Source organism: Coregonus clupeaformis, chromosome 15, assembly GCF_020615455.1.
Source record: "Coregonus clupeaformis isolate EN_2021a chromosome 15, ASM2061545v1, whole genome shotgun sequence".
NCBI lineage: Eukaryota > Metazoa > Chordata > Actinopteri > Salmoniformes > Salmonidae > Coregonus > Coregonus clupeaformis.
The window spans coordinates 9,693,365-9,720,508 of record NC_059206.1 but is presented as its reverse complement, the minus strand read 5'-3'; the positions used below and the strand labels follow the sequence as shown (position 1 = coordinate 9,720,508).

The 27,144-nt window shown below is 48.1% G+C and overlaps 1 protein-coding gene across 1 annotated transcript in view; it reads right to left on the bottom strand.

The window, feature by feature from the left end:
• The window catches only part of LOC121581917 (WD repeat-containing protein 7-like), a 380,643-nt gene that overhangs the window by 276,999 nt on the left and 76,500 nt on the right, over positions 1–27,144 (bottom strand). The window contains 4 exon segments of the mRNA XM_041897319.2: positions 5,458–5,549; positions 11,371–11,567; positions 11,656–11,949; positions 12,765–12,998. Of these exon segments, the coding sequence (XP_041753253.2) occupies positions 5,458–5,549; positions 11,371–11,567; positions 11,656–11,949; positions 12,765–12,998 (817 nt within the window).

Here is a 27,144-nt window from a genome sequence, read left to right as displayed (position 1 = left end):
TTAATGGCCGTGTGACAGCCTGAGAAAGCATTTGTTTCTCCAAATCCCTCTCTTTTAACAAGAAGTTGCTGATACGGCGCTCACCATGCTGTTCAAAACACCAAATGGCACCCTTTTTCCCTTTATAGTGCTCTAATTTTGTATTTATATATTGTGATGTCACGAGAGGCTGTGTCCTGGAGGGACGTTACATCCCCCTGAGGTGGCTGCAAACCCAGACAGCTATGGCTCCATCTGCTGGTATGGTCGGGAACTCCACCCCTCTATGGCCAATCTTCCCACGCAGCTGAAACAAATGAGGAGCTGATGAGCTGAAGGTTTGGGAAGGGAAGAGACACTGAGGGAGTGTGTGGATGTGGAAGAGACACAGTCTCCAACCTGGGCTCTCTGGAGGACAAGAGTGCTGCACGTCCACTTCCATGAGGAATATAAGGATTTGGAGATACTTACCTTTGGGAAATACTCACCTTTGGATATATGCACCGGTGGAAATACATGAGAGACATTTGGAAGGACTTTTTGCTGGGTTGGCCACTAGCTGCAACGTGGACTACAGTAAGGCTGTGGAAAAGTTATCTGAGCGAGTGAGAATTATGATTCTGGATGTGGAAGAGACATCCCTGAACTGTTAACCCTTAAAGAGCCACAAGAGAACAGAATTTTGTTATATTTTCGTTAATTTCCCAAGACCTATAATAAAATCCTTGTTTTGTTTGAACCTTGTCTCCTTGCACTACTTGAGCAATCCCGCTGAAAGCTGTGTAGCCTCTCGTGACGTCACAATATATATTTATATATATTTATAGGGTGTAAAAGGGTACCATTTGGGATGCAGTCCAAGCCTTTATCTTGGCACCAGAGTTAAAGAACGACTCCATTACAGAACACTTAATAATACAACCGTGGAACAGTTTTCCCAACCCCATTCAGATCAATAGAGCAGGAAACGAGAGAAGGAAAAAAAAACAACCTCTCCACGCTTTGTGTAACTTTCATTATCTCCTCAAACCAAAAAGAACCATTGAGAATCAATACGCACTATATACAGTGGATATCATTAGTATTCACCCCCCTTGAATGTTTTCACATTATGTTGTGTTACAAAGTGGGATTGAAATAGATTTAATTGTGATTTTTTTTTGTGTGTCATTGATCTACACAAAATACTACATCATGTCAAAGTGAATTAAAAAAAAATCTAAACATTTGTACAAATTAATAACAATTAAATAACTAAAATATAGTCGTTGCATAATGATTCACGACCCTTTGTTAAGGCAAGACTAAATTAGTTCAGGAGTAACATTTGGCTTAACAAAAAACACAAGTTACATGGATTCACTCTGTGTGAAATAATAGGGGTTGACATGACTACTCCTTCCTCTGTCCCCCATACATTCAACATCTGTAAGGTTTCTCTGTCAAGTGTTGAATTTCAAGCACAGATTCAACTACAAAGTCCAGGACGTTTTTCTAAAGCCTCATAAGAAGGGCTGTGATTGGTAGATGGGTAACAATATCAAATCAGACATTGAATATATCTTTAAGCATGGTCAAGTTAATAATGATGCTGTGGATGATGTATTAAACCACCCAGACACATCAAAGATACAGTCGTCCTTCTGAACTGAGCTGCAGGAGAGGAAGGAAACTGCTCAGGAATGTCACCATGAGGACATTGGTGATTTTAAAACAGCTTCAATGGCTGTGATAGGAGAAAACTGAGGATGGATCCAAACATTGTAGTGACTCCACAATAATGACCTAAATGATAGAGGGAAGTGTCCAATAGACATGTTTCTGAAAAGCAAAAAATATTGCAGTTTCCGAGAGTCCCGTTGGTAGCAAATCTGCCATCGGAGGTCATCCATCGTATTATCAAGTGACGGTACGTTAGCCAGTAGAATGGTGGGAAGAGGTGGCTGGTTTTCCCTTTGCCTTAAACTCACCAGGATGCCCACTCTCTTGCCTCTGTGACGCCTGCGTTTCCTCTTGTGTAGCTCGAAAATTGGGTTGGAATTACAAAGAGAGAGAGGAGTCGAAGTAGAAGCTGGAATTGGGGTAAGTAACTGCTGATCTGATGTTCAAGAGTTATTTTCGGTTGTAAGAAATAATAGCGGATTCATTTCGTGAAAACAGAGTAAAAATGAACGACTAAATAATCACAAAATAGCAAAGTCGGGTCGGAGCTTGCAAAACGGCAGCCATACAGTACAGGGCTATCTAGGAGACATACCCAGAAAGACTCACAGCTGTAATCGCTGCCAAAGGTGATTCTAACATGTATTGACACAAGTGGTTGAACACTTATCTAATCAAGGTAAATTAGTGTTTTATTTTTCATGAATCTTATTTTAGTGTAGTTCATGAAAATAATTTCACTAAAAATTAAACATTTTAATCCCACTTTATAACAATAAAATGTGAAGAAATCCAACAGGGGTGAAAACGTATGATAGGCACTGTATCGGAGACAGCCGCAAAGAAAGAAATATCCTCTGATTCTGTGTAATAAAACGAAACGGCCCTTGTGCAAAAAATATATATACATTACATTTTTGTATTGTCTATATTTTTTGTTCTGTTTGTTTTGTTAAGCAATTTCAAGTTTGAAGTTTTAAAATGTCACGTGCACACAAGTTCAGCGAAATGCCTTTCTTGCAAGCTCTAAACTCAACAATGCAGTAATCAATATCAATACAGTACTAAAAATAACATACGGTGCAACCAGTAAAATATACACAAGTGGTCTTTGGATTGACACGTCAGCGTCTTAACTCACACATATTACATCGTGAAGTGCTGAACAGTTACTCAATGGTTTAGAGGGGGAAAAAGGGCTGAAACTATTAGCATATGAATGAGCGGGAGGGTCCTTATGGCCAGAGTGTCTGAACAATGTGAGGATGACACAGCGATTTAGCAGGTCACTACACTACTTCCTCTCAATTAGAATATGGTGTGACAATGGCCCCAGGGCTCCGAGAACTAATGGTGGGCACGTGTGTGTGTGTGTGTGTGTGTGTGTGTGTGTTTGTTCAACTGGCCTTTGTGCCATCTGCATGGAGACCAGTATGTATGCATGTACATTTGTGTGCGTATGTGTGTGTGTGCGTGCGTTGACAGATCCCCCCCCCCGTAACACAGTTGGAGGTTAGCGGGATCGTCGTTAGTTAAGAATGTTGTTCATACATATGCAATAAACCTTATTATAATACAACAACAAAGACCTGTGTAGCAGGGCCATGATTAGTCCATATGTTGACCAATCGCCACACAGACTACTAAGTTCCCACAATTAAAGCTGCAGTATGTAGCTTTCTGGGCGACCCGACCATATTCACATAGAAATGTGTGTTATAGATCTGTCATTGTCATTGAAAGCAGGTCTAAGAAGCGGTAGATCTGTTCTATGTGCACTATTTCTATGCTTCCCATTCTTAAGTTTAGCTTTTGCGTCTTTTACTTTCGGTTTTGTCCACCTGCTTCAAACAGCTGAGAACGCAATATTTTTGGTTATGGAAAATATATTTCACAGCGGTTTAGATGGTACAATGATTCTCTACACTATAGTTGCGTGTCACATTAACTGAAATTAGGCGAACTATTAGATTTTTAGCAACCAGGAAATGGCGGAGCGATTTCTGCATAGTGCATCTTTACATAAAGGTTCAATCTGCCCTCTGCATGTAAAAAAAATATAAAAAAATTAATAAGGAATAGATAGATATGTAATATGAAAATATGACATGCTATTAAAGAGCAAATAATTTTATTTTTGGTTTATCTTCCTTTTTTATTAATTGGGAGTATCAAATGTGTTTAATTCATGCTATTAAGACATTGACTGATCCATAGTCATGGGGCACAATATTATTCCATACATGGGCACACCACCCAAACAGACATGGGCACACCACCCAAACAGACATGGGCACACCACCCAATATTATTCCATACATGGGCACACCACCCAATATTATTCCATACATGGGCACACCACCCAATATTATTCCATACATGGGCACACCACCCAATATTATTCCATACATGGGCACACCACCCAATATTATTCCATACATGGGCACACCACCCAATATTATTCCATACATGGGCACACCACCCAATATTATTCCATACATGGGCACACCACCCAAACTGACATGGGCACACCACCCAAGCTGACATGGGCACACCACCCAAACTGACATGGGCACACCACCCAAGCTGACATGGGCACACCACCCAAGCTGACATGGGCACACCACCCAAACTGACATGGGCACACCACCCAAACTGACATGGGCACACCACCCAAGCTGACATGGGCACACCACCCAAACTGACATGGGCACACCACCCAAACTGACATGGGCACACCACCCAAGCTGACATGGGCACACCACCCAATATTATTACATACATGGGCACACCACCCAATATTATTCCATACATGGGCACACCACCCAAACTGACATGGGCACACCACCCAAACTGACATGGGCACACCACCCAAACTGACATGGGCACACCACCCAAACTGACATGGGCACACCACCCAAGCTGACATGGGCACACCACCCAATATTATTCCATACATGGGCACACCACCCAATATTATTCCATACATGGGCACACCACCCAATATTATTCCATACATGGGCACACCACCCAAGCTGACATGGGCACACCACCCAAGCTGACATGGGCACACCACCCAAGCTGACATGGGCACACCACCCAATATTATTCCATACATGGGCACACCACCCAATATTATTCCATACATGGGCACACCACCCAAACTGACATGGATCACCTAGCTCAAGGCTAGGTACAGTTGAAGTCGGGCTCAAACACCAGGGTTGGAGTCAACTCGAATTGAAGTCAGTAAATTCAGGAAGTGTTTTAAATTCAAAATTCAAAAATGCACAACTTAACATAATTTGCTTATTATCCTTTTCAGTTTTTGAGAAATCATTGAAAGTAGATGGCATTTTTATCAATGATTGAATAGAAATGTCAGTTTACTTCCTGAATTGACCCCAACGCGGTAGAACAGGTTAGCTGCACTGTAAATGTACTACATTGTAGACTGTCTGTGGCCCCTTAGTTTACTCCTGTGGGGAATGACTATCTGAGGTACTCCAGGGATGTGTCTCAAATGGCATTATATTCCCTACATAGTGCACTACTTTTGACCAGAGTCCATACCTGTTCCCTATATAGTACACTACTTTTGACCAGAGTCCATACCTGTTGCCTATATAGTACACTACTTTTGACCAGAGTAGAGCACTATATAGGGAATATGGTGCATTAGGGACTCACGCTAAGATTGACGGCCCAGGAGGAGGCTTCTCCTAGATCTCTGAGGTTCACATCGCCTGCTGCCTGCCCTGTACATCAGTGGTTCTCCTAGCGCTGACCCGAGGGTAAACTGCATTTTAAAGTTACCTTGTTTGATCTGTCCCTGCACAGCCGGGCTGGAGACCTGGGGGGGTGCTGCAGTCTTTTTGGGCGTCTCAGGGGTCCCGGGTCTAGGAGGCCTGGAGAACAGAACAACACAAAGACACCATCAAATATTTAGCAGACAGAAGCTTGAAAATGTTGTGTCCATGTGCTGTGTTGAAACAACAAGCTTAGTAGTGGGGCCGTGTGTGTGTGTGTGTGTAAACAGAGAGAGGTTATGAACAACAAATCATCACTATACAAAACATCCTCAATTCCCATTTTCATTCAGGGTAACTAAAGGTTCAGATGTGGCCTGTTCTGTTCTATCTAGTAGTTGAAAGGCCCAAGGCTTTTTTTTTCTCAGCCCACAATGTTAAAGGAAGGAGCCTCATCATTACTGCCTATAACACCTGTAGCTCTCCCCCCAACTGCAGCGCTCCTCCCACCAGGGTTTCATCCCGTCCTGACTAAATCACCTGGGCCAAATACACGGTAACACGTATAATCAGAGGCTGTATTAACAGGTTGCTCAGACCTCCACTGTGATCTTTACCGCTCCTTACACTAAGTGTTCCATTTTGCTGACTGCACCCTGTTGCATTGGGACTAATGAAGGGAATGAACAGTGGAACGGTTCTCTCTCGTTAGCTGAAGCTAAAAGTTGACCACATGTGCTGTACCGGGATCTAACACTAATAGGCTGCCTGTGACCCTTGGATGTTACAAAATCCTGATCTGGAGGGAAAAGTTCTAACATTTTATCTGACAAACTAGTTGTTCTCTCAGGAGAGTGAAGACAAAGTAAAGTTAGTGAGAGAGAAGTTTAGCCAGAGAGAGAAGTCTGTGGCCTTTACTAAATGTCACAGACCTCCAGAGAGAGAAGTCTGTAGCCTTTACTAAATGTCACAGACCTCCAGAGAGAGAAGTCTGTAGCCTTTACTAAATGTCACAGACCTCCAGAGAGAGAAGTCTGTAGCCTTTACTAAATGTCACAGACCTCCAGAGAGAGAAGTCTGTAGCCTTTACTAAATGTCACAGACCTCCAGAGAGAGAAGTCTGTGGCCTTTACTAAATCTTACAGACCTCCAGAGAGAGAAGTCTGTAGCCTTTACTAAATGTCACAGACCTCCAGAGAGAGAAGTCTGTAGCCTTTACTAAATGTCACAGACCTCCAGAGAGAGAAGTCTGTGGCCTTTACTAAATCTTACAGACCTCCAGAGAGAGAAGTCTGTGGCCTTTACTAAATCTTACAGACCTCCAGAGAGAGAAGTCTGTAGCCTTTACTAAATGTCACAGACCTCCAGAGAGAGAAGTCTGTGGCCTTTACTAAATCTTACAGACCTCCAGAGAGAGAAGTCTGTGGCCTTTACTAAATCTTACAGACCTCCAGAGAGAGAAGTCTGTAGCCTTTACTAAATCTTACAGACCTCCAGAGAGAGGTCTGTAGAAAGAGAGTGGTGATGTTGATGTGAATCTTCTTTCAGTCCTCCCTACCCCAGTTAGGTCCAGCAATGAGATGTCCACTGTGGGTCCCTATAAAGTATCATGACAGTGAAACTGTCAACAATATCCTATCACAGAGAACTGCACCGTCAATACTGAAGTACGTATTTTTTGTTTAGAATTGGATCGCTTTATTTAATGGATCTATTTGATGACCTTTAAGTTTGATCCCAGTTGACTCTTTTCCTTAAGTCTCCGAGGTTAGATGCCTGTAGTAAACAGCCAATGGTAGTCTCTGACCAACCTGAGGCGGACTTCCTATTCATCACGGCACGGACACATTTCTTCAGCTACTTGGAGTCTGGATAGAAACAGGGATAGGGACCCTTTAGCGTGATCAGGGCATATTGTTCCAGTCTGTATCAGAGGCTTGTACAACGCTTCGCTAGGAGCGAGCTGCACAATACTTCTAACAGATCATTGATTTCATTAAGGGCCCATCCACTGTTTATCACACAAAGGCCAGGCCAGGCCAGACAGACACGGGTATGTATCCCAAACAGCACCCTATTCCCTATTTAGTGCACTACTTTTGACCAGGGCCCATAGGACTCTGGTCAAAAGAAGTGTACTACGTAGGGAATAGGGTGCCATTTGGGACGCAGCCTGGGAAATGCACTCCTCTTTAACTCAGAGCATCTTACCCAGTGTAAACACCTGATACAGGAAACACACACACACAACTAGTAGGGTGGAAAGTGCATGAAAAGCTGAGCTGTTAACCCCGTAGATTCCTGGGGATTGGCCAATATGGAAAGCATATACATAACTAAGGTAGCAATTACAATTGAACAGATTATGGGAAAATTCTTAGTCTAAAAGGTGAGGACAGTTCACCCGACAACACTGAATCCAAGCATTACACAGTTGATTTTATGTGCATTTTACATTTACTGTACTTTTTCGGCCGCATTTGTTGATAACGAATACTGAAAATACTCTGGAAACATTCAGTAACATGATAAGAATATTCTTAGAAAATTTGGGGTAGGTGCAACATTAGGACAACAACAAAAATGTCAAGTGAGAGGTCTAACTGGTGTTTCCAAGTGGCCACACACCTCTCAAACCAAAGTCTCCAACTAGAAGGGGATGTGTTGTTAGCTCTCCTAGCTGTGAGGTTAAGGAACTAGAGCAAGGACCCTTGTAGTTGTTTGGAACACAGCCCTCCATCCCAGTCTTTACACAATTACTGTTGTTGTTTAGGCCAGGGGTTCGACATGTACGTGTTCGTGAGAGTCTCACTTTTCCACAGAGCGGTCACAACAATGTCTAGCCCAAACGGTTGTGTACCAGGCCTCTACTAAGATACGATTTTTGAGAGAAAAACGATTTTCGGGCTGTCTCATGGTCTGACAAACGCCGCTCTAGCTCCGTCAACTTTTCACCGCAGATGCTGAAGTGCCACATCGGCGGATGCGGTGGATTGAGACGCATCCAATGCAGAAAACAGATATCTCTAGCTTAAACGGATTAGACTTCAGAGGGGGCGCAGACATCAACTTTAGGGGATTCATCTGTTGTTGTTAGTAATATTCATAACAATTATAAAAATAAGTACACATACATATGGATACTGCAGTACCTCCACGTTCCCCAGGTGGCTACTGAGATTTGATAATAATAATAATAATAATAATAATAATAATATGCCATTTAGCAGACGCTATTATCCAAAGCGACTTACAGTCATGCGTGCATACATTTTTTGTGCATGGGTGGTCGCGGGGATCAAACCCACTACCTTGGCGTTACAAGCGCCGTGCTCTACCAGCTGAGCTACAGAGGACCACGTACCAGTACCATCTACGGATGTGTACTGAGATATTATGTGTACTAGGTCTACTGAGATATGATGTGTACTAGGCGTACTGAGATATGATGTGTACTAGGCCTACTGAGATATTATGTGTACTAGGTCTACTGAGATATTATGTGTATTAGGTCTACTGAGATATGATGTGTACTAGGCGTACTGAGATATTATGTGTACTAGGCGTACTGAGATATTATGTGTACTAGGCCTACTGAGATATTATGTGTACTAGGCCTACTGAGATATTATGTGTACTAGGCCTACTGAGATATTATGTGTACTAGGTCTACTGAGATATTATGTGTACTAGGTGTACTGAGATATTATGTGTACTAGGTCTACTGAGATATTATGTGTACTAGGCCTACTGAGATATGATGTGTACTAGGTCTATTGAGATGTGTACTAGTCCTGCTGATGCACAACGAGAGTTCATTCATTTGAAGTAACACATGTCAGAGCGTTGTTCTAAAAGCGTCTCTTTTACATGAATTAGGCCTAAACTGGGGGTTAATGGTAATACATTGTTTAAATGGGTTTTCTTGACATTCTTCTTTATTTTAAACTAGCCAGGAAGAAATATATTCTAGAACACTGTCATAAATCTAAGATGGTCACATGAAAAAGACAAAGTTTTGAAATATTGAGGACTGGCTTGGAGCATCTATACGGCTAGAAGACTAGATGAGAGGAAGTCTGTCCGTCCATCTGTACTCCCTTCTTTTCTATGAACCATGTCTGTCCGTTCGCCTGCTCTCCTGTTCTATGTACGAAAACAATACAAAACACATCAAGAGGCACCGGGCCGGCTGTCGATAGACTTCATGAAATTGTCATCCTGTATCTAGCGTTTCAGCAACAGCATGTTGTTAAATCATTCAGCTCCCTACGAGACCAAGCGGAGGAAGTTCTAACAACAAGACCACCTCCTCCCCTGTCTCTGCTCACTGCTCTGTGTACAAACTAAGGCCGAACAACATCTCAATACTAACCAGGCAATCATCCCCAGTTCCAGCAACGCCACACCGGGCCAGGGGCCACAGCGGACATGGCTATTACAGAGTGGGGCCCACAGCGGACATGGGGCCTGGAGATATCGCAGACTGGGGACAGGCCCACAGCGGACATGGGGCCTGGAGATATCGCAGACTGGGGACAGGCCCACAGCGGACATGGGGCCTGGAGATATCGCAGACTGGGGACAGGCCCACAGCGGACATGGGGCCTGGAGATATCGCAGACTGGGGACAGGCCCACAGCGGACATGGGGCCTGGAGATATCGCAGACTGGGGACAGGCCCACAGCGGACATGGGGCCTGGAGATATCGCAGACTGGGGACAGGCCCACAGCGGACATGGGGCCTGGAGATATCGCAGACTGGGGACAGGCCCACAGCGGACATGGGGCCTGGAGATATCGCAGACTGGGGACAGGCCCACAGCGGACATGGGGCCTGGAGATATCGCAGACTGGGGACAGGCCCACAGCGGACATGGGGCCTGGAGATATCGCAGACTGGGGACAGGCCCACAGCGGACATGGGGCCTGGAGATATTGCAGACTGGGGACAGGCCCACAGCGGACATGGGGCCTGGAGATATTGCAGACTGGGGACAGGCCCACAGCGGACATGGGGCCTGGAGATATCGCAGACTGGGGACAGGCCCACAGCGGACATGGGGCCCGGAGATATTGCAGACTGGGGACAGGCCCACAGCGGACATGGGGCCTGGAGATATTGCAGACTGGGGACAGGCCCACAGCGGACATGGGGCCTGGAGATATTGCAGACTGGGGACAGGCCCACAGCGGACATGGGGCCTGGAGATATCGCAGACTGGGGACAGGCCCACAGCGGACATGGGGCCTGGAGATATTGCAGACTGGGGACAGGCCCACAGGTCTAAGACTGTGGATCTACCCATCATTCAAAGCTACACTGCATCCTTATTAATATTGGATAATGGATACCTACATACATACACGTTGAGCAGGGTTCTAATGTTGCGTTTGGTTTTGTTGTTTGGTTTTGTCTTGCTGGTGGAATCTGTAATGTGTTACACAGTAGTAGTAGTACTTTTTTGATTTGTTCTGCTGTAGTGGAATCGGTGATGTGGTATGTGCCTGTGTGCGTGTGTGTGTGTATGTGCCTGTGTGTGTGTGTGTGTGTGTGTGTGAGCGCGTACCTGTGTTCACACATCTTTTAAAGGGGCAATCAGCAATTGCTACATCAATTTTTTGACTTATAAATTAATGATATGTACCCATTGATTCTTGAAGAATATAAATGATAAATGCCTCATGACCTTAGTTCAACTGTCGTACCCCGTCAGAACCCAAAATAGAAGCATTTTACTCCAATGTTTGTAAACAAAGTAAATGTAAACAAACACTCCAGCATCAAAACATGGTTAAAAGTATCATTTAGATATCATGGATGGTCAGTCCTTGCATCCATTGCTCTGTCTATGAATTTGAGAGTGGTTACATTTCTCCAGCCCCATCCCTCAGCTGTTAACCGAAACAGGGGCGGGGAGTGTGCTTTGTTATTGTTTCTACTGCTGATTGCCGCTTTAAGAAATATCGCCCTTGTACCTGACGGGTGCCTTCTTCATGTGTTCTCCCACGAAGGTTGCGTTGGTCATGCCCATCAGGGTGTTAGCCAATGAGATGACAGAGAGCAGGTGCTGGGTGGTCACGGCCCGGGACACTCCGTACGTCCCTTTACCCACCATCTCTGACAGGGACAACTTCCTGCCCGTGACCAGGGCCATCTGCCGCAGCAGGGACTCCTAATTGGTACGGAGGAGTTAGAAATCAATTCCAAAAACCCTATCAGCTAATATAATTAGGAAAATCTTAAATAGTAAAAATCTTTACCTTGAAGGTGGGCAGCATGAGAGACATGTGACCTCCGCGGGAGATGAGGCCGAAGGAGATGGGGCAGTGGGGTTTGAGCATGCCCAGTCGGCTCAGACACACCTCGTCCAGCGGTCCGTTGAGGCCCCAGGCGTGGAGACAGGACATGAACAGTTTGGCCGTGTCCATGGTCAGGTTATACTCCAACAGAGACAGGGACTTAGACTTCTCCTCCCGTCTCCTCATCTCCTCCTCTTCCTCCTCATCTTCATCCAGGAGGTGCTCCTTAATGGTCTCCTTCACTGTCTCCTTCACCTGTTGGACATGACAAAATGGCCACCAGTCAGTAATAAAAACAATGGAGGCGGGGCTTATTGTACTGTGTTTTTATGAGAAGTATTTCATTTGGACCCTATTGGCACCCTATTCCCCATTTGGCCAGAGCCAGCATGGCACCCTATTCCCCATTTGGCCAGAGGCAGCATGGCACCCTATTCCCCATTTGGCCAGAGCCAGCATGGCACCCTATTCCCCATTTGGCCAGAGCCAGCATGGCACCCTATTCCCCATTTGGCCAGAGCCAGCATGGCACCCTATTCCCCATTTGGCCAGAGCCAGCATGGCACCCTATTCCCCATTTGGCCAGAGCCAGCATGGCACCCTATTCCCCATTTGGCCAGAGCCAGCATGGCACCCTATTCCCCATTTGGCCAGAGGCAGCATGGCACCCTATTCCCCATTTGGCCAGAGCCAGCATGGCACCCTATTCCCCATTTGGCCAGAGCCAGCATGGCACCCTATTCCCCATTTGGCCAGAGGCAGCATGGCACCCTATTCCCCATTTGGCCAGAGGCAGCATGGCACCCTATTCCCCATTTGGCCAGAGCCAGCATGGCACCCTATTCCCCATTTGGCCAGAGCCAGCATGGCACCCTATTCCCCATTTGGCTAGAGCCAGCATGGCACCCAATTCCCCATTTGGCCAGAGGCAGCATGGCACCCTATTCCCCATTTGGCCAGAGCCAGCATGGCACCCTATTCCCCATTTGGCCAGAGCCAAAAGTAGTGCACTATAGTGCACAGGGAGCCCCAACCCAACGGGACAAACCATCCATCCCTCCTTCCTTCACCTGTTTGAAGATCTTGTTGGCCAGGAAGGACCCTCCCTTGTCGGCTGCTCCCTGGGCCTTCTGGAGGGTCTCAGGGGAGACCAGGGTGGGGTTGGGCCGCTGGGCCTCCTCCGTCAGCAGCTGGATAATCACCGCCTCCACGTCGAAGAACAGGACATGCATGTCGGGGTCTGTCAGGTTGGTCTTCATGGCCTGCACCACCAGACTGTTGTTGGAGTACTTCTGCAGGTTGCCCTGGGAAACACAAAGATGGATCGTCCTGAATGAATCGTGAATAATGATGAGTGAGAAAGTTAGACGCACAAATATCATACCCCCAAGACATGCTAACCTCTCAACATTACAATAACAGGGGAGGTTAGCATTTTTGGGGGTATGATATTTGTGCGTCTAACTTTCTGACTAATCATTATTCACGATTCATTCAGGATTATCTGTAACCATGGTAGCATCCACATTAATGGAGAAGTGTTTAGAAACATATTCTATTCTTATTTACAATAAAAGTGACTCCAAAATGACACAATACATTATTTACCATTCATTTCTAGTGGACACAATATATTCTAAAACACAACCAAAACAAACAGCAAATGCATCCAAGAAGTTTGTAGAGTCACAAGATTGATGTAATTATTGCGTGCTAGGAATATGGGACCCAATTCTAAACATGCGACTACTTTAATACATACACATAAGTGAATTTGTCCCAATACTTTTGGTCCCCTAAAATGGGGTGGGGGGACTATGTACAACAAGTGTAGTAATTTCTAAACGGTTCACCCGATATGGATGACAGTCTGCACTTGAACCTCACAGTCATCGTATCATTTCAAACCCAAAGTGCTGGAGTACAGAGCCAAAACAACAACACATTTGTCACTATCCCAATACTTTTGGAGCTAACTACTGTATATATAATCTCTGAACGACAGTCCATCAATCACCATGTTTCCCTTCCATTCACTGTGTCTGGATTCTGGAGCAAAGCTCCCCACTCCCCACTCAATCTCATTGTCCATCTGTTTTAGATTCAGGTTTAGTCAATGTGTGCAACAACCCTGGAATATTTCACATCCAATGTCCCCAAGCCTTTCACTGAATCTCATTCTGTTTTCTAACCACAGCAAGTCTCATTTGCAAACATGCTAATCCCTATTCAATTGTAATTCAATTTAAAGGCCCCCGCACTACACTCTTTGCATAGGAAAGGATGTTTACATAGAAACAAACCAGGTCTGCAATGACTGGACCCTCAGAACATTAGTTTACTTCTTTCTTCCATGAGGAGAGAGAGGGTGAGAGAGAGAGAGAGAGAGGGTGAGAGAGAGAGAGAGATGGAGAGAGAGAAAGGAGAGAAAGAGAGAGAGAGGATAGAGAGAGAGAGAGAAAGAGAGAGAGAGAGAGAGAGAGAGAGGATAGAGAGAGAGAGAGAGAGAGAGAGAGAGAGAGAGAGAGAGAGAAAGGAGAGAGAGAGAAAGAGAGAGAGAGCGAGAGAGAGAGAGAGAGAGAGAGAGGATAGAGAGAGAGAGAGAGAGAGAGGGAGAGAGAGAGAGAGAAAGGAGAGAGAGAAAGGAGAGAGAGAGAGAGGAGAGAGAGAGAGAGAGAGAGAGAGAGAGAGAGAGAGAAAGGAGAGCCCCCTCACCCGACCCCCTCACCCCCCAATCCCCTACCTCCCTCCCTATCCTGCATCTGCTCTGTCAATAGACATCAGAGTAAGGTCTATCTCTGACAATTAGCACACTGAGGGTCTGCACTGTCACCGTGCTCAATGGCAGTTAAACAGCTTCAATGGGCGCTGCTGTGTGTGCCTCAGTGATCACAGAGCAGAACAGGGCCAGGCGTGGAGGAGAAAGGATGAGGGAGGGAGGGAGGGAGGGAGGGAGGGAGGGAGGGAGGGAGGGACGGACGGACGGACGGAGGGAGGGAGGGAGGGAGGGAGGGAGGGAGGGAGGGAGGCCTAACCTGGACCTCCTCTATCGGCTACAGGACGAGAGGACTAACATTAGACTAACTAGTTTACACCTGGCTCTCAGTTTACATTTGACTAACTAGTTTACACCTGGCTCTCAGTTTACATTTGACTAACTAGTTTACACCTGGCTCTCAGTTTACATTTGACTAACTAGTTTACACCTGGCTCTCAGTGAACATTTGACTAACTAGTTTATACCTGGCTCTCAGTTTACATTAGACTAACTAGTTTACACCTGGCTCTCAGTTTACATTAGACTAACTAGTTTACACCTGGCTCTCAGTTTACATTAGACTAACTAGTTTACACCTGGCTCTCAGTTTACATTAGACTAACTAGTTTACACCTGGCTCTCAGTTTACATTAGACTAACTAGTTTACACCTGGCTCTCAGTTTACATTTGACTAACTAGTTTACACCTGGCTCTCAGTTTACATTAGACTAACTAGTTTACACCAGGCTCTCAGTTTACATTTGACTAACTAGTTTACACCTGGCTCTCAGTTTACATTTCACTAACTCGTTTACACCTGCCTCTCAGTTTACATTTCACTAACTCATTTACACCTGGCTCTCATTTTACATTTGACTAACTAGTTTACTCCTGGCTCTCAGTTTACATTCCACTAACTAGTTTACACCTGGCTCTCAGTTTACATTTCACTAACTAGTTTACACAAGGCTCTCAGTTTACATTTCACTAACTAGTTTACAACTGGCTCTGAATGAACATTTGACTAACTAGTTTACACCTGGCTCTCAGTTTACATTTGACTAACTAGTTTACAACAGGCTCTGAATGAACATTTGACTAACTCGTTTACACCTGGCTCTCAGTTTACATTTGACTAACTAGTTTACACCTGGCTCTCAGTTTACATTTGACTAACTAGTTTACAACAGGCTCTGAATGAACATTTGACTAACTAGTTTACACCTGGCTCTCAGTGAACATTTGACTAACTAGTTTACACCTGGCTCTCAGTGAAGAATTATGAGACTTGAACATACAATAGCACATTGGTTTGTTATGGGACTTGAACATACAATAGCACATTGTACAATTGTGATATACATGGTATATGAACAGTACTCCAAAACTATGTTTTTATGAGTAGCAAAATGTGTGTTATAGTAATAGTGTTGATTTGAATGAGAAGTCAACGTGGGTGTGTGTGTTATAGGTCATTACTACAAGTTATAACCAGGCCGCTGTCTGACCGACTTTACCAGAGAGAATAGACTCCTAAAACCCAACGCCCATGCCCACGCACGCACGTACACACACACACACACACACACACACACACACACACCCCCAGCAGAGAGAAGCGCAGCGGCGTGAGGACAGGTCCAGTCCAGCTCCTTTGTCTGTCTGGCATTGGAGCCATCAGCTTTACTGTCTGTTTGATGAGGGAACAGCGACTCAAAAGACACAGACCGTGCGCCGCGCTCAATTGTTCGACAGATGTCTGCTTCTCCAGGCTCCGAGTCACACTCGATAACGAGCCGTGAGACGCCTGTGTGTGTGTGTGTGTGTGTGTGTGTGTGTGTGTGTGGGAAGCCCCAGCCCATGGCTTCCCTGTTCAGTAATTAGCCTGTATAGTGTCCTGACTGATGGTGAGCCATTGCACCTGCACCTGGTGACACACACACACACTCACTCACACACACACACACACACACACACACACACACACACACACACACTCACAACACACACACACACACACACACACTCACAACACACACACACACACACTCACACAACACACACACACACACACACTCACAACACCGCAGAGGTTGCATAAATATCCGTAGACATTAAAGATATGTCTTCAGAATTCAATGTGTTCTGCAGCAGCCGTCCTGATATGCTCTGATCAGTGTAGCTTAATGAATTAGGCTGTCTCTTTCAACCTCTCCTTTAAGATGAGAGACTTCTATCAGCCAGTGGTGTGGTTTCGGTGGAGGAAGGCTGCCCTCTACAGGATGACGGCTGCTAAAACTACAAGACAAAGGGACCCTTCCCCTCCCTCCATCTTCCCCTAACCCTTGTCTACCTCCCTCTCTCTCCCCCTCCCTCCAGCCCACTCCCTCTCTCTCAGGACACAACTAGGCTGCAAATGGACTCCGTTGCCCCCAGTCAAAGCCAGATGAGGAGGAGAAGAGCAGAAAACATCCCCCTTCTCCTCTCCTCTCCTCCATCCATCCTTCTATCATAGCTGAAGCTGCAGTGGTTCATCTTTCTATCGACCCACCATCCACACACACACACACACACACACACACCTATTGGCCACCAGGGAACCAGCCCGGGAATCAGGTGGATCCCTAACATCTGTGAGGCCACCAGAGAACCAGCCCGGGAATCAGATGGATCTCTAACATCTGTGAGGCCACCAGGGAACCAGGCCTAATTCCCAAATCACATTGGACCGACAGGAGAGCAGAGTGGAGATAGGACGGTCACCAGAATAACAGCAGATAATTCAAATCACAGAATCACAGAGCCAGTTGGCCTCAAAGGCCAGGGAAGGAGCAGGGAGCATTTCATATCACTTCTATTAAACTCTCCCCCCCTGGACTACATATAGAGGTAGTGGACTGGAGAGTCTGCATAGCAACCCACCCACCACACCACACCACCTGACTGTCTGACCGGCAGGCTGGCTGGCTGGACCACTGGATAAGGAGAGAAGTCAAAGAATAAAAGAGAGAGGAAGACTGGTATAGTGCATTATCACAGTGGATCATTTTCAAAGAGGAAAATTGGAATTGGAATTACAGTTTACTTCCAGAAATGGACAGAATTGAAAATGGAATTGACCCCAACCGTCATATTGAAATATACAATCATATTGACCAATTGAACAGTCACGGAGTAAACACGGGAACATCTGGATAGTGCTACAGGCCAAGAGACTGCAAATGAGAGAGAACTAAGCTACCTCGTCAAATGAGAGAGAACTAAGCTACCTCGTCAAATGAGAGAGAACTAAGCTACCTCGTCAAATGAGAGAGAACTAAGCTACCTCGTCAAATGAGAGAGAACTAAGCTACCTCGTCAAATGAGAGAGAACTAAGCTACCTCATCAAATGAGAGAGAACTCAGCTACCTCATCAAATGAGAGAGAACTCAGCTACCTCATCAAATGAGAGAGAACTCAGCTACCTCGTCAAATGAGAGAGAACTAAGCTACCTCGTCAAATGAGAGAGAACTAAGCTACCTCGTCAAATGAGAGAGAACTAAGCTACCTCATCAAATGAGAGAGAACTCAGCTACCTCATCAAATGAGAGAGAACTCAACTACCTCATCAAACGAGAGAGAACTCAGCTACCTCATCAAATCAGTCATAATTATCACTCATATTGGCCAATTGACCCATTCTAAAACGCAGGGTTCTCAGTTGATGGATACATTGGCTGCTTTAAAACCTATAGATAGCTGGTAGATAGCTAGCCTTGTTGTAACTGACTGACTGGCCAGCCCAGTGACAGGCCATGAATAGAAAATGTGAGCGGGTGGAGGAGAGGAGAGGAGAGTGGTGTGAGCAGCGGAGGAGAGGAGAGTGGTGTGAGCAGCGGAGGAGAGGAGAGTGGTGTGAGCAGCGGAGGAGAGGAGTGTGGTGTGAGCAGAGGAGGAGAGGAGAGTGGTGTGAGCAGAGGAGGAGAGGAGAGTGGTGTGAGGAGGAGAGGAGAGTGGTGTGAGCGGGAGGAGGAGAGGAGAGTGGTGTGAGCAGTGGAGGAGAGGAGAGTGGTGTGAGCAGAGGAGGAGAGGAGAGTGGTGTGAGCAGCGGAGGAGAGGAGAGTGGTGTGAGCAGAGGAGGAGAGGAGAGTGGTGTGAGCAGCGGAGGAGAGGAGAGTGGTGTGAGGAGGAGGAGAGGAGAGTGGTGTGAGCGGGAGGAGGAGAGGAGAGTGGTGTGAGCAGTGGAGGAGAGGAGAGTGGTGTGAGCAGCGGAGGAGGAGAGGAGAGTGGTGTGAGCAGAGGAGGAGAGGAGAGTGGTGAGCGGGCGGAGGAGGAGAGGAGAGTGGTGTGAGCGGGGGCGGCGGAGGAGAGGAGAGTGGGTGAGCAGAGGAGGAGAGGAGAGTGGTGGAGCAGCGGAGGAGGAGAGGAGAGTGGTGTGAGCAGAGGAGGAGAGGAGAGTGGTGTGAGCAGAGGAGGAGAGGAGAGTGGTGTGAGCAGCAGGAGGAGAGGAGAGTGGTGTGAGCAGAGGAGGAGAGGAGAGTGGTGTGAGCAGAGGAGGAGAGGAGAGTGGTGTGAGCAGTGGAGGAGAGGAGAGTGGTGAGCGGGCGGAGAGAGAGTTAGCAGCGGAGGAGAGGAGAGTGGTGTGAGCAGAGGAGGAGAGGAGAGTGGTGTGAGCAGAGGAGGAGAGGAGAGTGGTGTGAGGAGGAGAGGAGAGTGGTGTGAGCGGGAGGAGGAGAGGAGAGTGGTGTGAGCAGTGGAGGAGAGGAGAGTGGTGGAGCAGCGGAGGAGGAGAGGAGAGTGGTGTGAGCAGAGGAGGAGAGGAGAGTGGTGAGCGGGCAGAGGAGGAGAGGAGAGTGGTGTGAGCGGGCGGCGGAGGAGAGGAGAGTGGTGTGAGCAGAGGAGGAGAGGAGAGTGGTGTGAGCAGCGGAGGAGGAGAGGAGAGTGGTGTGAGCAGAGGAGGAGAGGAGAGTGGTGTGAGCAGAGGAGGAGAGGAGAGTGGTGTGAGCAGTGGAGGAGAGGAGAGTGGTGTGAGCAGAGGAGGAGAGGAGAGTGGTGTGAGCAGCGGAGGAGGAGAGGAGAGTGGTGTGAGCAGAGGAGGAGAGGAGAGTGGTGTGAGCGGGCGGGCGGAGGAGAGGAGAGTGGTGTGAGCGGGCGGGCGGAGGAGAGGAGAGTGGTGTGAGCAGCGGAGGAGAGGAGAGTGGTGTGAGCAGAGGAGGAGAGGAGAGGAGAGTGGTGTGAGCAGCGGAGGAGAGGAGAGTGGTGTGAGCGGGCGGAGGAGAGGAGAGTGGTGTGAGCAGGCGGAGGAGAGGAGAGGAGAGTGGTGTGAGCAGCGGAGGAGAGGAGAGTGGTGTGAGCGGGCGGAGGAGAGGAGAGTGGTGTGAGCAGGCGGAGGAGAGGAGAGTGGTGTGGCGGGCGGAGGAGAGGAGAGTGGTGTGGAGCAGAGGAGGAGAGGAGAGTGGTGTGAGCAGAGGAGGAGAGAGAGGAGAGTGGAGCAGAGGAGGAGAGGAGGTGGTGTGAGCAGCGGAGGAGAGGAGAGGAGGGTGTGAGCAGGCGGAGGAGAGGAGAGGAGAGTGGTGTGAGCAGCGGAGGAGAGGAGAGTGGTGTGAGCGGGCGGAGGAGAGGAGAGTGGTGTGAGCAGAGGAGGAGAGGAGAGTGGTGTGGGCGGGCGGAGGAGAGGAGAGGAGAGTGGTGTGAGCAGTGGAGGAGAGGAGAGTGGTGTGAGCGGGCGGAGGAGAGGAGAGTGGTGTGAGCAGAGGAGGAGAGGAGAGGAGAGTGGTGAGCAGCGGAGGAGAGGAGAGTGGTGTGAGCAGCGGAGAAGAGGAGAGGAGAGTGGTGTGAGCAGCGGAGAAGAGGAGAGGAGAGTGGTGTGAGCAGGCGGAGGAGAGGAGAGGAGAGTGGTGTGAGCAGCGGAGGAGAGGAGAGTGGTGTGAGCGGGCGGAGGAGAGGAGAGTGGTGTGAGCAGCGGAGGAGAGGAGAGTGGTGTGAGCAGGCGGAGGAGAGGAGAGTGGTGTGAGCAGGCGGAGGAGAGGAGAGGAGAGTGGTGTGAGCAGCGGAGGAGAGGAGAGTGGTGTGAGCGGGCGGAGGAGAGGAGAGAGAGTGGTGTGAGCAGAGGAGGAGAGGAGAGGAGAGTGGTGTGAGCAGAGGAGGAGAGGAGAGGAGAGTGGTGTGAGCAGAGGAGGAGAGGAGAGTGGTGTGAGCAGAGGAGGAGAGGAGAGTGGTGTGAGCAGAGGAGGAGAGGAGAGTGGTGTGAGCGGGCGGAGGAGAGGAGAGTGGTGTGAGCAGAGGAGGAGAGGAGAGTGGTGTGAGCGGGCGGAGGAGAGGAGAGTGGTGTGAGCGGGCGGGCGGAGGAGAGGAGAGGAGAGTGGTGTGAGCAGGCGGAGGAGAGGAGAGTGGTGTGAGCAGAGGAGGAGAGGAGAGTGGTGTGAGCAGTGGAGGAGAGGAGAGTGGTGTGAGCAGTGGAGGAGAGGAGAGTGGTGTGAGCGGGCGGGCGGAGGAGAGGAGAGGAGAGTGGTGTGAGCAGGCGGAGGAGAGGAGAGTGGTGTGAGCAGAGGAGGAGAGGAGAGTGGTGTGAGCAGTGGAGGAGAGGAGAGTGGTGTGAGCGGGAGGAGGAGAGGAGAGTGGTGTGAGCAGAGGAGGAGAGGAGAGTGGTGTGAGCAGAGGAGGAGAGGAGAGGAGAGTGGTGTGAGCAGAGGAGGAGAGGAGAGGAGAGTGGTGTGAGCGGGAGGAGGAGAGGAGAGTGGTGTGAGCAGAGGAGGAGAGGAGAGGAGAGTGGTGTGAGCAGAGAGGAGGAGAGGAGAGGAGAGTGGTGTGAGCGGGAGGAGGAGAGGAGAGTGGTGTGAGCGGGAGGAGGAGAGGAGAGGAGAGTGGTGTGAGCAGAGGAGGAGAGGAGAGTGGTGTGAGCGGGCGGAGGAGAGGAGAGGAGAGTGGTGTGAGCAGCGGAGGAGAGGAGAGTGGTGTGAGCAGAGGAGGAGAGGAGAGTGGTGTGAGCGGGAGGAGGAGAGGAGAGAAAGGGCTGTAAACAAAGACCCAGGCTGTTAAAAGGTCATTGTCCCACAGGACCCCTCCTCCCCCCTCCTCCCCTCTCCTCTCCTCAATCAATCAATCAATTTTATTTTATATAGCCCTTCTTACATCAGCTAATATCTCGAAGTGCTGTACAGAAACCCAGCCTAAAACCCCAAACAGCTAGTAATGCAGGTGTAGAAGCACGGTGGCTAGGAAAAACTCCCTAGAAAGGCGAAAACCTAGGAAGAAACCTAGAGAGGAACCAGGCTATGAGGGGTGGCCAGTCCTCTTCTGGCTGTGCCGGGTGAAGATTATAACAGAACCATGCCAAGATGTTCAAAAATGTTCATAAGTGACAAGCATGGTCAAATAATAATCAGGAATAAATCTCAGTTGGCTTTTCATAGCCGATCATTAAGAGTTGAAAACAGCAGGTTTTCTCCCCCCTCCTCCCCTCTCCTCCCCTCTCCTCTCCAGACTAGTGGAGTGAAAACAGCAGACAGGGAGACAGAAAGACCCAGAAGCTATAGAGGAAGTGTCTATGCTGTTTATATGATATGGGATCAATAACCCATACCGTAACCCTACACATCATATATGGTAACACTAGCTGGTTCAAAAGGGGGAAAAGCGTCACACACAATCTGCACCACAGAAGGTGCAAATGCAGTCCTTCACATGACAGTAAAATCCTTCCATCTTTTAGATCACCAGTCTATACTTAGGGATGCTCCTTGATGATGCAGGCTGCTAATGGCTCTGGTGTTAACAGCCCTGGACTTCAGCTCAGTGAAAACTTTGTTGAACCTTGACTAAGAGCATTCAGGGAGACATTACAAAATCAATACGCCTCAAGAGCTACTCTGTTACCAACCGGCCTCCGGAAAACAACAAACACTCTCTCTCTCTGACACACACGGCTCCACAGCAACAAACATGCAACATCAACACACACATTCTCTCCCTCTCTTACAACAAAGGGTCAGCACTCACAAAAACACTTTAAAAAGGCACAGGTTTAGATACTCAAGAACCCTAACAAACAAAGTGGCACGCAACGCACGCACACACACACACACACACACAGACACAGACACAGACACACACACACACACACACACACACACACACACACACACACACACACACACACACACACGGTTTTGCAGGCAGTGCAGGTGTAATGGTGTCTAGACAGGCAGGTTGATTGGACGGCAGTTGATGGTCATTATCTACCATTACCCCAGTGGGTGGCCAGGTGGCCGGTGGGCTGGCTAGCGGCTGCGCCAGGGCCTGTTGTTGTGTTGTAGGGGGGAATAATGGAGCGTATTGACAGCAGATATCACAGCCACAGGGTGGAGGTAGAATTATATTGTGTCAGAGGAAATTATGGGACATTAGAGAAAGACTGCGTCTGGCAGCGTAGAACGGCCGGCTGGGCGAGAGAGAGAGAGAGAGAGAGAGAGAGAGAGAGGCCTCTTTGGATTCCCGGCTCGGACCATTTGATCTCCAGTCAAGACACTTAGGGTGTGTGCCGAATGGCACCCCTGTTGACCAGGACCTTTGGTCAAAAGTAGTGCACTATGTAGGGAATAGGGTGCCATTTGGGACACGTTCAAGACAAAAGTTATGATGAGGGAGGGAGCCAGTAGAGACAAATTGCACTTGAACTGCTGCCTGCCTTTATCTGGAGACTGGTATTATTATGGGTTGTTACAGCTAACAAGGGAGGAGAACAGGAGAAAAGCTAGATATAATAATGTCACCTTGTGATGCCCACTAAAGTGGAGGAGGGAGAGAGTATTGTTTCAGATTCAGAAAATAGCAAAGAAATCCTCAGTGATCTTGACCACCTGGACAAAGGAAAGGTACAGTGTCTGTCTAAAGTAGACCCATCCACCCACACAGTACACCCACCTACACACAGACTCCTGACAACCAAGCCCCTCTTTCCTTAGTGACAGGAAGACAGTGTTGGTCAGTGAGGGTGGCTACACACACACAGACCAGTTCCCCACACACACACACACACACACACACACACACACCCACCCACACACACACACCAGGCCGTAGGATCAGACTAATTAGAGAGGGAACGCGGCAGGAGAGGGGGAAAGGTCATCGCTCTAGCGGCAGCCAGAGGTGTGGGGGTGGGGAGTGTGTAGCTGGCTGGCTCTTCTCTTTGTCCAGGGTCTACGCTACAGTACAGACAGACAGGCTCTATGCCAGGGATGGCCACCCCAATTTGTAGACCCGCGGATCAATCCCCCCCCCCAAAAAAAATGAGTTAGAACAGCACAATGCACCAGGTGCCATTTAGAAATGTGTTTGTGCATCTGCAGTTTGTCTCTTGTTATGTCCGTCACTGACAGTCACTCAATTAGCCCATGTCAGCTAACATTTTTTAGATTGGTAAATTAGCCAGCTATCTAAACTTGTAGTAATCATGGTCAAATTACCGACCGGGGTGCCCACATTGATTTTGTTAAGTCACACTCACTCAGATATCATATTCAAAACTGCAACATTTTCTCTCCGCCCTATGGCAAAAATGAGTAGAATTGCAGGAAATGTGTTATAAAATAGCAAAATCTTCTCTCTGGTTATGGATGTGGGTACACAGACCCGCGAGCCACTGCGGCCCCTCATGATGAGTTCAGATTTTTTTGTGGCCCCCACCTCCATCAAAGTCGCCCATCCCTGCTCTGTACAGACAGACAGACAGACAGGCGGACGGAGGGAGACAGACAGACAGACAGAGAAGGGACACAGACAGACAGGCTCTATACAGACAGACAGACAGACAGACAGACAGACAGACAGACAGACAGACAGACAGACAGACAGACAGACAGACAGACAGACAGAGAAAGGACACAGACAGACAGGCTCTATACAGACAGACAGACAGACAGACAGACAGACAGACAGACAGACAGACAGACAGACAGACAGACAGACAGACAGAGAAGGGACACAGACAGACAGGCTCTATACAGACAGACAGGCAGACAGACAGACAGACAGACAGACAGACAGACAGACAGACAGACAGACAGACAGACAGACAGACAGACAGACAGAGAAGGGACACAGACAGACAGGCTCTATACAGACAGACAGGCAGACAGACAGACAGACAGACAGACAGACAGGCAGAGAGAAGGGACACAGACAGACAGGCTCTATACAGACAGACAGACAGACAGACAGACAGACAGACAGACAGACAGACAGACAGACAGACAGACAGACAGACAGACAGACAGACAGACAGACAGACAGACAGACAGAGAGAAGGGACACAGACAGACAGGCTCTATACAGACAGACAGAGAGACAGGCAGACAGAGAGAAGGGACACAGACAGACAGGCTCTATACAGACAGACAGACAGACAGACAGACAGACAGACAGAGAGAAGGGACACAGACAGACAGGCTCTATAAGGCGCTATCCTGGCAGCCTGCGATCTTCTTCCTTTAAGGTCATCCATCCTCCCTCCCATTCCTCTGCTGCTTCACAGCCTTAATGAGCTACTGGGCTCTCAGACCAAACACACACACAGAGACAGACACAGACACACACACAGACAGACACACACACAGACAGACACAGACACACACACAGAGACAGACACAGACACACACACAGAGACAGACACAGACACACACACAGACACAGACACAGACACACACACAGACACAGACACAGACACACACACAGAGACAGACACAGACACACACACAGAGACAGACACAGACACACACACTCAACGGCCTGGGAGCCATTCAGCTACTACAGAGCAGAGGGATAAGAAATGCCCTGGATGTGGTCTTTCTATGATCAGCCATGACAGGCAGGGAAACCGTTCTGATCTGTTTCATACAGTAATATGACACTTAGCAGACGCTTTTATCCAAAGAACCTTACAGAACGGAGAGTGCATGCATTTTAATGTGTAGGTGATGCCTTCAGGAATTGAAACCACTCGTTCAATTCCTCACTCGTACCAACTGAGTCATATAGGACCACTTCATACCAACTGAGTCATATAGGACCACTTCATACCAACTGAGTCATATAGGACCACTTCATACCAACTGAGTCATATAGGACCACTTCATACCAACTGAGTCATATAGGACCACTTCATACCAACTGAGTCATATAGGACCACTTCATACCAACTGAGTCATATAGGACCACTTCATACCAACTGTGTCATATAGGACCACTTCATACCAACTGAGTCATATAGGACCACGTCATACCAACTGAGTCATATAGGACCACTTCATACCAACTGAGTCATATAGGACCACTTCATACCAACTGAGTCATATAGGACCACTTCATACCAACTGAGTCATATAGGACCACTTCATACCAACTGAGTCATATAGGACCACGTCATACCAACTGAGTCACACTTGTACCAACTGCAAGTAAGCCACATAGGACACTTCTAGTGGTAGCTAGCTGGAGGTCCCTCCTGGCAGGCTGAGGGAGAGGTGTGAATCTCAGGGAGCGATGGAGGGAGTGAGTGAGAGAAAAGAGGACAGGAGGGAGGGAGGATTAACTCTCATTCCATCTTCTCCCCTGGTAGCACCCAGAGCCATGCCCAGGCTCCACTTTAACTAACCCCTGGTCCCAGCAGGCCGCTGGGCTGGAAAACACTCCCCAGCACCACACACACACACACACCACCTCCGTTTCTCCAGCTGAAGAAGAGGGAGAGGAGGAGGGAGGAAGAGCAGGAAGAGGAGGAGGAGGAGCAGCAGAGGGAAGAGGAGGAGGTGGAGGAGTAGGAGAAGATGGAGGAAGAGGAGGAGGAGGAGTAGGAGAAGATGGAGGAAGAGGAGGAGGAGCAGGAGAAAGAGGAGGAGCAGGAGAGGGAGGAAGAGGAGGAGGTGGTGGAGGAGTAGGAGAAGATGGAGGAAGAGGAGGAGGGAGGAAGAGCAGGAAGAGAGGGAGGAAGAGGGAGAGTAGGAGAGGGAGGAAGAGGGAGAGTAGGAGAGGGAGGAAGAGGAGGAAGAGTAGGAGAGGGAGGAAGAGGAGGAGGAGCAGGAGATAGAGGAAGAGGAGGAGCAGGAAGAGGAGGAGGAGTAGGGAGGAGGAGATAGAGGAAGAGGAGGAGCAGGAAGAGGAGGTGGAGGAGTAGGAGGGGGAACAGGAGGAGAGGGAGGAGGAGCAGGTGGAGTGTGTCCCTGTATAATTGTCTGGAAGAACCACTTTCGCCATCTCCCTCTCCCTCTTCATCTATTCTCTCCAGCAATATATTAGATGGCAGGGCCTGGCTGGCTGGAATGGCTGGCCCCTGTATACCCCCATGAGATGGAAGCAAGGCATACATTTTTCTGGAGCCCGACCAATATGTTTTTATGGGTCCGATACCGATTACGATATTTGGGGAGACAAATCTTACCGATTACGATATACTGTTTTATAGTGGGGAAATGAAAAGCGTCATTTTCCCACACTGAAATCTCATAAATTGCCATCCAAAAGAGCAATTATCCAATAACTATGCTTAAAATGTTGATTTCATTAATTGTGACAAAGACACATCATCAGAATTGCCGCAAGTGTTCAGATTCCCGTTTTTCATCCTATTTATTGAATATTGGTTATCGGTTGAAATATCGTCCGATACCGACGTAGTGGTAAAAGGACAATATCGGCCAATAATATCGGTGAAC